Source organism: Psammomys obesus, unplaced genomic scaffold (genome assembly GCF_907164565.1).
Source record: "Psammomys obesus unplaced genomic scaffold, mPsaObe1.curated_primary_1811, whole genome shotgun sequence".
Classification (NCBI taxonomy): Eukaryota; Metazoa; Chordata; class Mammalia; order Rodentia; family Muridae; genus Psammomys; species Psammomys obesus.
Genome location: NW_026592510.1, coordinates 9,812,852 through 9,827,731, shown reverse-complemented (window position 1 = coordinate 9,827,731; position 14,880 = coordinate 9,812,852). Strand labels below are relative to the sequence as shown.

Genomic DNA, 14,880 nt, shown 5'->3' with positions numbered 1-14,880 from the left:
GTCCATGCTGTCCTGAGACTACTCCCCTACAGAGACCTCTTTCCTCCTTCAGAATTTTTATAATAAATATGCTGCGTATCTGGGCTATCAGTGTGTCTTCATGTGAGTGAGAACTCCACCTAATTACACATTTCAATACTTGTGCCTGTCTTTTCTTAACCTGCCATCATTCCCACTAAGGCCTCCAGGCACTTAGTGGGCAGGTCAGGGCACTTAGCATATGTGGGATTTTAATAAAACTGGTCATTACTCAGTACTGGGTATACTAGAGTTAATGGTATATTTATTACAATAATGGTTTCTGTGTTTAAACGAAATACCTTTAACACTCCTTAAATGTTTACAACTAATGTATGAATGTATTATTACAAATGGAAGAACAGCTTCATTTATGTGCCAAATCCCTAAAACTCAATGATACATTATCATCTACTTGTCAAATAATTTACATGAATATAATATAGAAAAAAATTAAAGTAAATATTTTTCTATGGCAAAAATTAAAGCAGAGAATTTTCTATACACAAAAAGAAAAATAATGTAACATAATGATTAAATATCAAATAACATTGAACTCAAAGTCAGTATTCTTAAAAGTAATTCAAGAGTCTAGTATTCACTTATAACTCTATGCATCTTGCTGAACAAAGACAGTAGATATTTAAAATACAGTCCAGGGATGACAAGTGGTAAAAAAAAATACAAATATAAGACTAATCTTATTCAAAAGCAAACACATACAAGTTAAAGAGAACACCTGTTATCCACTGCACTATAGTCTGGAGAGGGGCCGAGAAAAAAAGACAACTGTACTGTCTCCACAAGTGTTCCTGAGGCTTCTGTAGAAGGAACGTGACAATATTTGTCAAAATGTCAACCCACTGACCTGTGTAATTCTAATTCCAGAAATGTAGACAATGAGCAAAGTTACTTTGGATTGCAGCAATCCCCTGCCCCTGCATACTAGGAATGAATGACCTTCACTATAATTATTAGGAATGTTCTCTTGTGTTATTCACAAAGCACAGAAGAAAAGAAATAGTCCACATAACTTTTGCATTTCTGGATTTTCCAAAGTCAACATTAGCCATTCAAAGGTAGTTTCAGTAAGTAGACAGCCCTTGACTGAGCAGAGTATGTCTGCAACAATGGATCAACTGCTGTGAGAGGATTTCTTGCCAATTTGTTTCTATGTGTCTGTGTAGGTAAATGCAAATACAATTTTAGAAATTACTAGATTAAATATCTCATTTCTACACATGAAAGGACTGCATATGTGGCTTTCAAACTTATAATATCCTTTGCAAATTTACAATGATAAAAACATGAAAAAAACCTCTCCAATTCTACTTCTCTGGTGATTTACTTCTCTGGCTTTCATTACTCAACATGTTCCTATGCTTCAGTAAAACACAGCTCAGATACTACTCTGCCTATCAGCAGGAGGTATGCATCTGCTTGAACGTCTCTTTCCTCTATGGCCCTGAACTGTAAGCCTTCAAATCCTTTTGAAATGAAAATAATAACCATAATAATGTCTAGTAATAACAAGCCAATTATCCCCAACTCAGGGAGGACAGAGGACAGGGAAGTGATGATCTACTGGTTTTGTGTATCTGCAGAGAACATGAAACACAAGTGAGTAATTTTCTTCCTTTTCAGGATTCCTTCAATAGATCTCTGTGGTGACAAAGGCTCCAGGGGTGTACTTCTAAAATGATGTCAACTAAATGCAAAGAAAAAAAAAAACATATGGAGGAATAAGGGCAAGCTTGCCACTAACGCAGAACACAACAGGAAAGGAGGGAAGAGCAACTCTCTTTCCTTGTGGTATGGGGTAGACACTCTGCTCTTGGTGCATGTGAGATTTGGGAAGAGTCAGACAGTGTTCATCCACTAGTCATGGAACACATATCCCTTATATAATTTTCTGGGAAAATTCAGATCAATAAAATATTGACTCTTAGGCAATCAAAAAAATATATTTCACCCAGGCATATTGGCACATGCCTTTAATCCCAGCACTCTGGAGGCAGAGCAAAGTTGATATCTATGAGTCCATCATCAGCGTGGTCTAAATAGTGAGTTCTAGGACAGCTGGGGCTATAGAGTGGGACCCTAGTCTCAAACAAAGCAAAACAAGACAAAACAACACAAAAACCAATCAACCAACCAACCACCACCACAACCACCAACAACGAAGTATTTCCAAATTGGAGCTTTGAACTATATGACAGATGGATTCCTATTTCATGAGTCAAGTTAGATAATTTAAATTTGATCCTGTATTAAAAATACAAGTATTTGCTTCTTTATTCGGGGTGATTCCCACTGATTTGGGCCTAAAACCCATATGGACTGAGAGGTATAAATGTCCCTAACATAGATTTCATGCAGGAATCCATCTGACCATTCCATCCCACACAAATATGGCACAAGTCCTGACCAATACAGCTCATACATACTCCTTCAAGCCCTGTAGTAGACTTGGAGCCAACAGCTCATTCCAAATTCGCTGTCACGTATTATATAATCAGTTAGCCCCTTCCCTTTAGGGGTGGCTTTAGGGGTGCTTCTCTGTCTACACAAACATGTATTTCTATATGAAGAATGTTAGTCTAACAGGCTTATTATCCGTAAGACATGTCACTATCAAGTATATACTAGCCATGAATCATAATCACCAGAAAATGACTGACCTCAATTGTCCTCTTAACACCTACCTCCTAACCACTGAAGGAATAAGTCAGCAAGTCTCAGAAGCAACCAAGGGTTAAAAAGAACTTGTATATTCTACTCTCTGATATTTATCCAGGGTTGAAAACAGATGTAATTGACAGAATTAAGACATTAACTAGGTAGCTCTGAGTATGAACTAGAATTACCAAGAGGATTTCAAAGCTCAGATTGCTAGGCCTTTCCTCTATGGATTTTGACTCAAATAGACTTGGGGAGTACCCTAACAATGGGGATGTGATGCCATGGTCTAATGACACAGCTGGACAGACACTGAAAAGGGAACAAAAGAAAAGTAGTCATAACCCCACAGGAAGGCATCTCAATAAGGCAGGAGCAGAGGAAGGACTAGAGAACTTTTCTGCCTGTTGCTGAAAACATCATCTAGGCCACTGGTTTTCAACCTTCCTAATGCTGTGACCCTTTAATACAGCTCCTCATGTTGTGGTGAACCCCCAACCAAAAACTTATTTTGTTACTACTTCATTGTGCTCCTGTTATGAACTGTAATGTTCATAACAGTATATCTGTTATTAAAACAGAATATCTGTGTTTTTCCAATGGTCTTAGGTGACCCCTGTAAAAGGGTCACTTGAACCTCAATGGGGTCATGACTGCTAATCTATATGAAATCTCAGCGATTACTATCTGAAAACTTGGCTTTGAGCAAGAAGTTCTCCTTCTCCTGCAAAACAAACAAACAAACAAACAAAAAAGTTCATTTCCATATTTCTTGCTTTGTTTCTATGCATCATGGTGGTAGGGTTGGGTGTCCCATCAAGTCTAAGCTCGCTTCTTTTTTAAATAAATGGCATGCACATATTTGCATAACATGAAGGAAATGTAGTGCAATTGTGGTCATCTACCTGTAGAAAGACCATTTGAGCAGAAACTGCCTGGCAGCTTTAGGGAAGCTGGGTCTTCCTTCATAGGGCTTCAGCGCTTGCATCATCACGTTGTCCAGCCACGCTGCCCACTGCTCCAGAGTGCTCTGCTGCTGAAGGGTCATCTTGAAGTCAGTCTCTAGTCTCTGAACCATGTTGTCATCACACTGGCACACCCAGGAAGCCTGCTCCTGGAATAGGTCAGAGATAGAAGGGAAAGTTCAGCTCAGCAGCTTCTCACTGAGTGTCATCACAGAAGACATGCAGCGGGTTACAGGGAGAACTTCCAAGGGGAAGTGAATGAATCATGAACAGCCGTTGAACACTCAATGCCTGGATCATCTTCAGGGCACAGCATTTCTCCCCGACCATCAGTGAAGCACTGTTTACTGATTTGGTGTTCTGCTCTGGCTGGGCCTTGTGAGAGACTAGAAGGGTTACTTAAGGAAAGGTGTCTGCACCAGCAGCATGCAGCGTCCTGTTTTCTCACTGCTTCAAAGTCCTCCCCATCCCATGAGATAGAATTTTAGAAGCATTTTAGAAGATTTAGAGTAAGTCAGAAGAACAAATGGATTCAATTGGCCAAAAGTGGTCCCTAAAGATTAAAAGAAAACAAACACTGAATGGTACTAGGTAGAAGCATATGCTGTGTGAGTTTATAGATTGGGAACAGAAATCTCAAGGGCTATCAATGCAAACCAACAAATGCAAATTAATTCACAGAACTGAAAACAACAACAACAACAAAATCTCTTTGGAGAAAATGTAGACATGCTACCTGCCAAGAAACCTGATTACTATAATTTCCCTTCTGCTTCTGGTTGGGAAGTTTCATGTTTTGTAACAACAATGAAAATAGGAACTTTTAAAGTTATATTTCATTGATTGTGTAAGTTTTGTGATTATTCTGTATTTTAATATTAAAAGAAAAATTTGTTTTCTTAGGATCAAAATGGGATTATCGGGGCTGCACAAATGGCTCAAGCAGTTAAGAGCACTGACTGTTGTTCTAGAGGGCCCAGGTTCAATTCCCAGCACCGGCATGGCAGCTCACAACTGTCTATAACTCCAGTTTCTAAGGAGCCAACATCTTTACATGGACGAAAAACACCAATGCACATAAAAGAAAAAAAAAAAAACAGCTTTTTTTTTTTTTTTTTTTTTTTTTTTAAAATGGGATTATCTCACAAAATACTGTTTGACAGATAATCAAAAGGCAAATATTTTTGCTTAGGCCCTAACTTGCCAAACTAAGTTCAAGCAATTTATTAGATCAGTATGGGCCTAGTTTCCTGTTCTCAAAATCAGACAAATGAGAATTAGTCAGAATTCTTAAGTGGGATTCATTATGATCATTTTAAGGATGAGTTTCTATGGAGTGTCCTGTAAAATTCCAAAATATAACATAGACTACATTGATATTTCATTTAAACAGTATCTGTAGTGTATTTTCTATATAATATCAGAGGTGAAGTTGATTCAAATTTATTATTTCAATAAATATATCAATCAATATATCTCTAATCCCAGCCTTTCAGTTTCAGTATCTCTGCCAATCCTGCACACTTTACCCACTCAACGGTTATTTAACCTTAGATTTTTTTAGAGGCAAATTGTGTCTAAATCATTCATTCTATTGCGCTAGGAAAAGCTACAATTTCCACATTTCTGCTAATGGTAACAACTTCTATCCTTCTTTGGTTTTAGGTTACTTCTTAAATACTACTTGTAAATAGTTAAAATACACTAAAATGTGATCACAAAAAAAATAAATATAAAAAAGAAAAAAAAAACCCAACAAAATATGAGGGGAGTCGTCCAACATAGCTGCAATACATGGATATGCTTCAAATATAAAATATTGTATGTGCTCTATTTTTATGTCTACATTTATATTACTCATGTTTATTTATATTTTGTCATTTATGCTTACACATGCATAATTTTAATATAAATTTAAAACAAGTATATAAATATAAAAAATATCATACATTCTACTCAATATTCTGCTTAATAATGATGACTATCATCCCAGGTAGATAAACACAGATCTGTATTTATTGCTTACTAATAAATTTGTTTCATTGTATTACATAACCATTTACATATAACCATATATATTCCATTATATAACCAATTCCATGTGGCTAGACATTTGTTTTTTCTAAATTTTTACTAGTATGAAGTTTGAATTAAACAAAATGTAACTAATGAGAAAAATAAAATGAAAAAAAAAGAAAAAGAAAAAAAAGAAGTTTGAATTAGCTATGTTGTTAACTACATTTTCCTATTATATATACAGATTTTAAATTTATTTACTTTTTATTAATTACAGTTTATTCATTTTATATCTCAGTTCTATCCCCCTCCCTCACCAGCTCCTAATCCCACCCTCATTCCCTCATCTCCTCTCCTTCCCAAGTCCACTGATAGCGGAGGTCCTCCTCCCTTTCCATCTGACCCTAGCCTATCAGGTCTCATCAGGATTGGCTGCACTGTCTTCCTCCATGGCCTGGTAAGGCTGCTTCCCCCTCAGGGGGAGGTCAGCAAAGAGCCAGCCACTGAATTCATGTCAGAGACAGCCCTTGTTCCCCTTACTAGGGAACCCACTTGGAGACTGAGCTGCCATGGGCTACATCTGTGCAGGGGTTTCTAGGTTATCTCCATGCATGGTCCTTTGTTGGAGTATCAGTCTCAGATAAGACTCCTGTGGCCAGATTTTTTTGGTCCTGTTACTCTCCTTGTGGAACTCCTGTCCCCTCCAGGTATTTTTATCTCCCACTTCTTTCATAAGATCCCCTGCACTCTGCCCAAAATTTGGTTATGAGTCTCAGCATCTGCTTTGATACCCTGCTGGGTACAATCTTTCAGAGGCCCTCTGTGGTGTTCCCTGTTTTCTCTCTCTTCTGATGTCTGTCCTATTTGCCTTTCTGAATAAGGACTGATCATCTTACCCAGGGTCCTTCTTCTTGCCTAGTTTCTTTAGTTGTACAGATTTTGGTGTGATTATCCTATATTATATGTCTAATATCCACCTATAAGTGAGTATGTACCACGTATGTCTTTCTGCTTCTTCATTTCTTGATGTATAATAGACTTATATAACAAAAGTTAAGATCTTTTAATAGTGTAAAAAAAGCTGCCAGAAGTTTTTTGTCAACTTAAGAATTTCTGAGTACCCAGAGAAGTTTAGGTATAACAATAGTTACCAGAAGAGAGGTTCTCACACTCACTGACATGTAAGCTTTTTTCTTTTTTAATACATTTGACCCTTTCTCTGTATACAATACAGCACTGCTAAATATGTGGAATATATGGGCAACTGACCTCTAGAACCTTTTTTGTTGCAAATGGAAGATTCTGTGCTCCATATGAAGGAGTTTATTTCATGTCTGTGCTGGCTCTAGTAAGAGGATCTTACTGACACACATGAAAGAATTTCACTTCTTATCAAAATTCAAACTCATTATTTATATAAAAATTATTTTTGGATAGAAAGATTAAATGATAGTCTAAAATCTAGCTGGAGAAATAAGACTAAAGCTCAATAAACCACTTTTCAAACCTTTACAATGTATTTCATTTTATTACAGCCTATAAATTTTACACTAACAATAGCTTACTCAGTAAATAGTCTTTTTTATCAGAATTTAGTTTCCTCAGTGTTAACTAGAACAAGCTGAAAACATCTGAAGATGCACGTAATTTATGCGAAACAATATCCAATATGGTACATAGTGAGGAAGTTCAAACTCACACTGTATCTTCAATGAAGAAACTCAAGTGTTCAATGATTGGGTTATCAGGTTAGATCATCCAAACATAATTCATAATTTGTATACAAACTTATCAATTTACACAGAACCTTTAGAAAACTGGAAACATTGTCTTGGAATGCAAAAGTATTTGTCGAGAAGACGATGAAGTAGTGAACGGAGGCTTGTGGTTATCCTGACAGGAGTGTCCAAACTCTTGGCATTTCTAATATTAACAGAGAGAAGAAGTCATTTCAAACAAAAGTTTCCGTATGGTAAGAATTTCAGCCTTTTCTTTGTCAGTCTTACTGAGACTCATCTTAGAAGAGGCAGGGACAGGTTCCAAATGACCGGAAAAGGTCATGAAGAAGGAACGGGAATCAGGCTACACCAGAGAAGCCTGCCAATGTTTGGAAGAAATAAAGACATGGGAAGGAGCAAAGGAACCATGGCAGTCTGGGTACTCATTAGAATGTGCAAAGCAAAGTGTGCCTGCGTAGAATGGCTCGCCACCAGGTTGTGAGCCTCTGACTAGAGGAGAGGTATTTTGGAGGACAGGTGCTTAATTAATTACACAGTTTCCAGTACTAATGACCACCATGATGGACACAGAAAAACTTGACAGTTTACAAAGAAGAAGACAGAGAGCAGTCTCAAAGTGGCTCTGTAAGGATGAGTAATAGACAGATAGTTGACTATTTACATACAAGAATGCCCTCAAGAGAGATGTTTCTGAGTAGTCGGTGGGCTCATTTGTATACACATTCAATTTAATACAAAAATAATGAAGACAAGATTGAGGACACACAAATGTTAAAACAGGAACAGTTAACACCTTTTTCAGATGTTAATTTAAATAAAACATTCTTTACAAAAATTTCTGTTACTAAGTGGTAGCCTTGGCTGTCACAAACTCACTTTGTATACCGGGCTAGCCTCAAACTCATAGAGATATACCTGCTTCTGCCTCCCAGAATGTTAGGATTACAGGTGTGTTCCACTGTAATACCTCAACTTTTCTTATGATACTTTTAAAACAATTTTAAAATATAGATTTGAAGTAAATATTAGAGTGCAGACTTTAAGATGATGTAATTGCTTAATATTTTTCATAAAAAAGTTAATGTAAGTCTACTCACATACATGGACCATTTTATAAATCTAAGCCTGTCCTTGTAAAGGTTATATGACTGCATGGTGTACATGAAAGTATGCCTGTATTTTTGTATATACTAATGAATATACAAACATATTGTATGTTTGTATACAGATAGTTGGTAGGCAGAGGAAAAGATACATGGAAAAGAGACTGAAAAATTAGATATCAGAAATATGAGCCTAACTCATGAAACTCACAATGAACACAACAAATTTATTGTACTATAAATGAATCATGCTCAAATAACACTATGTAACATATTTTAAATAACAAAGCTAGGCATGATGTAGAGATTAAATTTCTTTTTTTTTCCTTTTTGTTTTTTTTTTTAATATTAGTTACAGTTTATTTACTTTGTATCCCTGCTGTATCCCACTCCCTCTTTCCCTCCCACTCTCACCCTCCCACCCTCATCTCCTCCCTGCCCCTTTCCAAGTCCACTGATAGGGGAGAATCTCCTCCCCTTCCATCTGATACTGGTTTATCAGGTGTCTTCAGGAATGGCTGCAAAGTCCTCCTCTGTGGCCTAGCAGGGCTGCTCCTCCCACGGGGGTGTGGGGAGGAGGTCAAAGAGCCCACCATTGAGTTCATCATGTCAGAAACAGTCCCTGTTCCCCTTATTAGGGGACCCACTTGGATACTGAGCTACCAAGGGCTACATCTGAGCAGATGTTCTAGGTTGTATCCACACATGGTCCTTATTTGGAGAAACAGTCTCATAAAAGACCCCTGTGCCCAGATATATTTGGTCCTTGTGGAGCTCCTGTCCTCTCCAGGTCATATTAACCCCCCCCCTTTTATGATTTCCTGTAATCTGCTGAAGGTTTAGTTATGAGTCTTAATATCTGCTTTGATACACTGCTAGGTAGAGTCTTTCAGAGGCCCTCTGTGGTAGGCTCCTGTCCTGTTACTTGTTTGCTCCTACATCCAATGTCCATCCCCTTTCTAAGTGAGGATTTGTCATCGTACTCTGGGTTCTCTTTCTTGTTTATCTTCTTTAGGTGTATAGATTTTGATCTTGAAGAAATAACTGCACAATTTACCTACGTAAAGTATACTTTTCCTCAAAAGGAAGTCCCATATCCACTGTATTCATAATCTCCCATTCCATGTAATACCCCAGCCCTATCCATCGAGAAACCTATTTTCTACTTCTAAGGTCTGTTCAGGTCATTTCGTATAAATTGAAGCATATAACATCTCTCCTTCATATAACATGTTTCCAAGGCTCAATCAAGCCTTCAGAAGCTCTTTCCTTGCCCAGGGATGGTCCTTTATGGAAAAAGCACATGTTTATCAGGTAATGAACACCTGGGTTGTCTAATTGGAACAATGATGCTTGAACACTGAAATGCAGATTGAGGATCTCTAATCTGAAGATCCAAAATTTGAAACACACTTAAGAGTGTTCAATGCTTAAAACTTTTGTGATTTGGAGCATATCGGAGTACAGACTTCAGGATAATCATGTGGTAAAGTCTATTAAATAATATAAAATCTCAAAAAGAGCCAAACAATCCAGTCCAAGTATTTTAGACAAGGATTGGTAAGCTTGTGTGGCCATGTTTCCCTTTCTCCTAGCTATCTGCCAAGCCATGGACTGCTCAGTCATATGGTGAGTATATATTTATCTTTTTGAAGAAATGCCAGAATGTCTCAGTGGTTGTAGCACTTTATATTCTCAGCAACCACTCATGAACTGCTAATTTCTCCAGTACTCCAGGAACCAAAACTGATATTTTCTATCTTCAACCACATCCATTTTGGTGTGCACAAAATGTTACTGCCTCATGGTTTTGATTCCTACTCCCCTGGTGGTCAATGCTGATAATTTTGTTTATTTTATTTTAAAATCAGATCTTTTTAATTAATGGGTTGCAGAGTAGTTCTTTATATACTCTATGTATAGGGTATTTACAAACTTCTAACATTCTTTGCATTGCCTTTTTTATTTTCTTTATGTAGTCTCTCGTTAGTTTCACAAGTTTTAAATTTGGATTGTGTTTAGATATGCATTTTTTACTTTGTTGCTTACACTTTAGGTCAGGAGTGTTATCACTTTTATATAGTAACAATTAGATTTGTTATTTTAGTATCATAAATAATATATTTCTTATACTTCCATAAAGAACCTACATTAGTTATTTCCAAGTGTATGGTACAGAATGAGGGTTAGAAAAAAATTAAAAAAAAAAAATGTGAACCAAAGCGTCCAGTCTTACTGCAGTTAATTCTTTAAGAGAGAGAATTTTCTCAGGTATCTGCAATACACTTCGAAATAGAGGTTCTTAGTTCTTCAAGGCGGGTTCCTATAACAAATAACAGAAGTAAGTGCCTGCTTGCAAGGGTACAAATCATTATTTAAACAACCTAATGTAGTTGTTATAGCTGGGAAAACGAAAGGAGAGCTGTTAAATAGTTTTTCAAATTCTCACACATAGACCAGTCTAATTTTTTGCCTGACTTCAGTGACTCCGATCTTGATTATCCTTGGCAAACCTGGATGTATTCTATTGCCTACTAGTTCATAAACCTCAGCTGTCTTTCCTCACAAAACAGAGGGGTCAGTGAAGCTCTGTCTATAACACCCATCCTTGAGGAGACTGTGAACACCGATTCTGTCAGTGCATAATCAGATGGTCTTAGGTTAGAGTAACTGACACCATTCTTTAAAAGACAGGATTTGCAAGGAGGCAGTACCTGGACATTGGCAAAGTCAACGCGGTTGAGGTCACTGAGCATCTGGTTGATCTGGGAAGTGTTCTGAAGCACGGCGCGGGCTGCCTGGGCCAGGTGATTGAGCGATGTGTATCTTCGCAGAGTCTGGGCAAAGGCACTTACAGCGGCAACCTATGGAAACCCAAGCAAACGGGGTGGGTTGTGTCTAATTTTTCTCTTTTCTTCCCCCCACCCATTTGTCTCACAAAAGAAACTACTGCAGTCTCTAAATCTTGTTTTACTTCAGTCAAATTTAACAGATTTCTTTAGATACACTTCAAATTCATTTGGTAATTAGTTTATTTGTTAATTATATAGCAGTTATGATTCTTAAACAAAGAATTATTTAGTTTTGAGTACATTGAGGTCAACACTAAAACAAACTCCCACACTTTGACACCTGAGTGCAGCAATAATTAAACAAGTCTTGGAAGTTAATTGTTGAACCACAACAAGAAATTACATTGTTTTAAAAAGTAGGAAAATGTTTGCTTTAATTCCCTCCTCCACTTATTTTTTTTAGGACAACTAGAATAGAAACTAGACAAGTAAGAACATTTCTTTCTATTTGGAAAAGCAAACTGTAAAGATCTATTATTGTTAACTGGGCAAAAATACTTCTCAGAGCAGTGCCATTCACACTCATCCTTAGGACTTTAAGTTTACAAGTTGGTAGACTTGGTGAAACAAGTGAGTTCAAAGTTTTTATGACTGGATACATTTATCAGACCAGCAAGTAGAAGATCTCTCTTTGTCTCTTTGTCTGTCTCTACATAAAAATTTAAATTTCTTGAAATGGGCTATGAGGGAAATTTACACTGACCTTTGAAAACAATCTCCCTTCCATTCACCTCCACCATCCCCATGGCCTGAAATGCTGCCATGGGTGACAGTAACTCTTCCTTTGCTCCCAAGCTCCTAGGTAGAGTTAATCAACTGTGAGCATTGCTAGGAGACTAAAGGACACAACCACAGTGGTCAGAGTGTAACTCCCTACAAGTTTGTGTTCTTTCCTTTAACAAGGCTACAACTGGAAAAACTTGAAGGATGTTTCCTAAGGCTGTGGATTTCAGCCCTTGGCTATTTCACATCTAGATCTGATGACAACTTTTCATTATTGCTAGCTGTGGGATGCTTGATCATTGTTTTTCTCAACTCTGTTTGCATCTTTAGAAATAAACTTAGTTATTCCGTACACCCTTGCCATAAACCGTTCCTTTCCTTCCTTGTCCCCCAACACTATAGTGGTTGAATCCAGGGCGTTACACATACTGGCCAAGTGCTCTATGGCCCTACCTGGTGAATATTTGTTGTCTAATAAGACAGTGAATGAGCTAGCCCATGTTGAAAAATACCAAAGAGAATGAAAACAACAACTCTAAATAAATATCTAGTTCTCATGATCTCACAGAAATGCTAGATATGTAGTAGATGTGACTCCCAGTCTTCCAAAATATGCCAGAAACCTCAACATAGTTACAGGGACATATCAGATTGTACTAAGTTTTTATGGGTACATAAGAAGCATTTATTTGAACAATCAGTTGAGTAGAATAATGTGTTGACACTGTCAAGGTGGCTCATTTGAATGTGAGAAGTTTTATGACTGTATGGAATATTTACACAAGCACATATAAACTTGAAGAGATAATGGTTTCCCATTTTTATGGTTATATGCATTGAGTACACAGAATATACCCGGCACCAGGTTAAGTGTCTTCTGTATATTACATTGTTCAACAGCCACCTCAACAAGTTATGGTGTAAGAGGTTAAGCAGCTTGTGCAAGATGGTACAGAAACTTCTTTAAGGGGTTGTACATGGACATTTTAGTGCTATTGCTACTCACTAGAAAGTTCTCTCCTCAGCCGGGGTAAACCGTCTCATTGATTGAGAGCTCAGCAGAAAAACAGCTGCATATATGCAACAGTGAGAAAGCAGCAGCTATGCTCTACAACGGCAAACACCTAGATTAAATCTGAAATTTCACAAGATGGCCAATGGTGCAGGCAGTCTTCTAGGGCATTCACTTTGATGGTACTGAGTCAGTGATTTCAGCTATTTGAGGTATTATTAGGAATGCAACAGATTTTGAAGAAAAAAAGATACCCTGTTGGAGTCTAATGGTGGATACATTAACAAAAGCAACAAATGTGACTTTTAGGCAGCCAAGTGAAAGTTTAGTCTCTGTCTAATCTTGCCATGGGCTTATGCCAGAAAGGGGTAATATGGAATCTAGACTCCTCCAGGTCTGAGGAACAGCTCTGAACTACAATATCCATATGCTAGTACTACAAATTATTCTGTGTTACTTGTATATAAAGATCAGTTATAAGAATATTACTAAAGAGATAGTTTCTTAAGCAAGTGTAAACACACACACATACCCATACACACACGGGACATAACCATACCTTGGTTTGAATCATTCTCTGTGGAATATTGTTCATGGCATTTGAAAGCCAACCTTCAAGGCTTTTTGCAAAATTTCGAATGGCTTGGGTCAAGGCACCTGAATAATAAAAATAAAGGCAGAACAATAAAGATATCCAAGACTATTAATTTGAAGCTGGAGCAAGGGAAATGTATGTTTATACTATGTTCATAGCACATAGCAGATTTTATATTATTTTCATTGACTAAAGAGTAATATCATTTCTAATTTCTTAGTGCATCTAAAAATAATACTTTTGACTTTTAAAACTATTTTGTTCTCAGAAACTGATGGATACCTGTTGGAAAATGAAAATATTCAAAACTTTCTACTTATGACGACATATACCAGTTGTGAATATACTTTATGGGGTTTTCTACCTTGGACAAAACTTCATGAATAGTTTTGTAATCAAGGGGGCTAAGAATTTTCATTGTAAATTTCCATCTTGGTCTCAAACTCAATCTTATTTTATATTGTTAGTTAAAATGAAACACAGTGCAGAGCTTTGTTTTTGTCTATATATGATGTTTTACCATAAAGCCTATGATTTGGAGTGTTTAAACTTTGTTGAAAGTAGAGTAAAATTTAGAACTGTCTGAGCCAAAATTTTAAATGACTATTCCAATTCCACATGGTAGGTAGAGCTAAAAGATCAGTGTGTTAAAGCTGCTGTCATGGAGCCATGTTACTAAGATATTATCAAAACAACCAATCCTAGATTGTTAATGCCTGTAATAGGGACAGGTCCCATGATAGAACTTTATAGTGGTCATGAAATGACGAGAAGCATCTTGAGTTATCATTGCTAACTATGTCAAAAAGGATCTGCTCACTGAGTCTGTTCAAAATGTTATTCAATGTTACTTTAATTTCTTTGTGTCTATATGAGGGTTATATTTAGGTATATATTTAGGTGTTTAATAAATGCTTAAAGCACACACAACACAAAACTACACTCTAAGTTCCACACTGTCTGGTAGATACCCAGGTCTGTGGTATACTGTGAGAAAGAAGTTCTCTTTTGGCCAACTATCCATGCCGAACGTACAACAAGACTGGAGTCCTTACGCTTTCCTTTCTATGCTCATGGGAGCTCTTATTGGTTACTTTTGCCAAAACAGGTTTTTAGAGGGAATTTGGCATATTCAAGTTACAAAAAGATTTAAAATTCAACAATAATAAAAAACTCAG

General features: G+C 37.0%; 1 protein-coding gene across 5 annotated transcripts in view; it reads right to left on the bottom strand.

Moving 5' to 3' along the window:
- Rfx3 (regulatory factor X3) overlaps positions 1-14,880 on the bottom strand; it is a 274,748-nt gene that overhangs the window by 20,262 nt on the left and 239,606 nt on the right. For all 5 annotated transcript variants that reach the window (XM_055614027.1, XM_055614025.1, XM_055614028.1 and 2 more), the window contains 3 exons: positions 13,667-13,764; positions 11,235-11,384; positions 3,603-3,811 (listed from right to left, as the gene is read on the bottom strand). In XM_055614027.1, the coding sequence (XP_055470002.1) occupies positions 3,603-3,811; positions 11,235-11,384; positions 13,667-13,764 (457 nt within the window). The remainder of the gene's footprint in view (positions 1-3,602; positions 3,812-11,234; positions 11,385-13,666; positions 13,765-14,880) is intronic.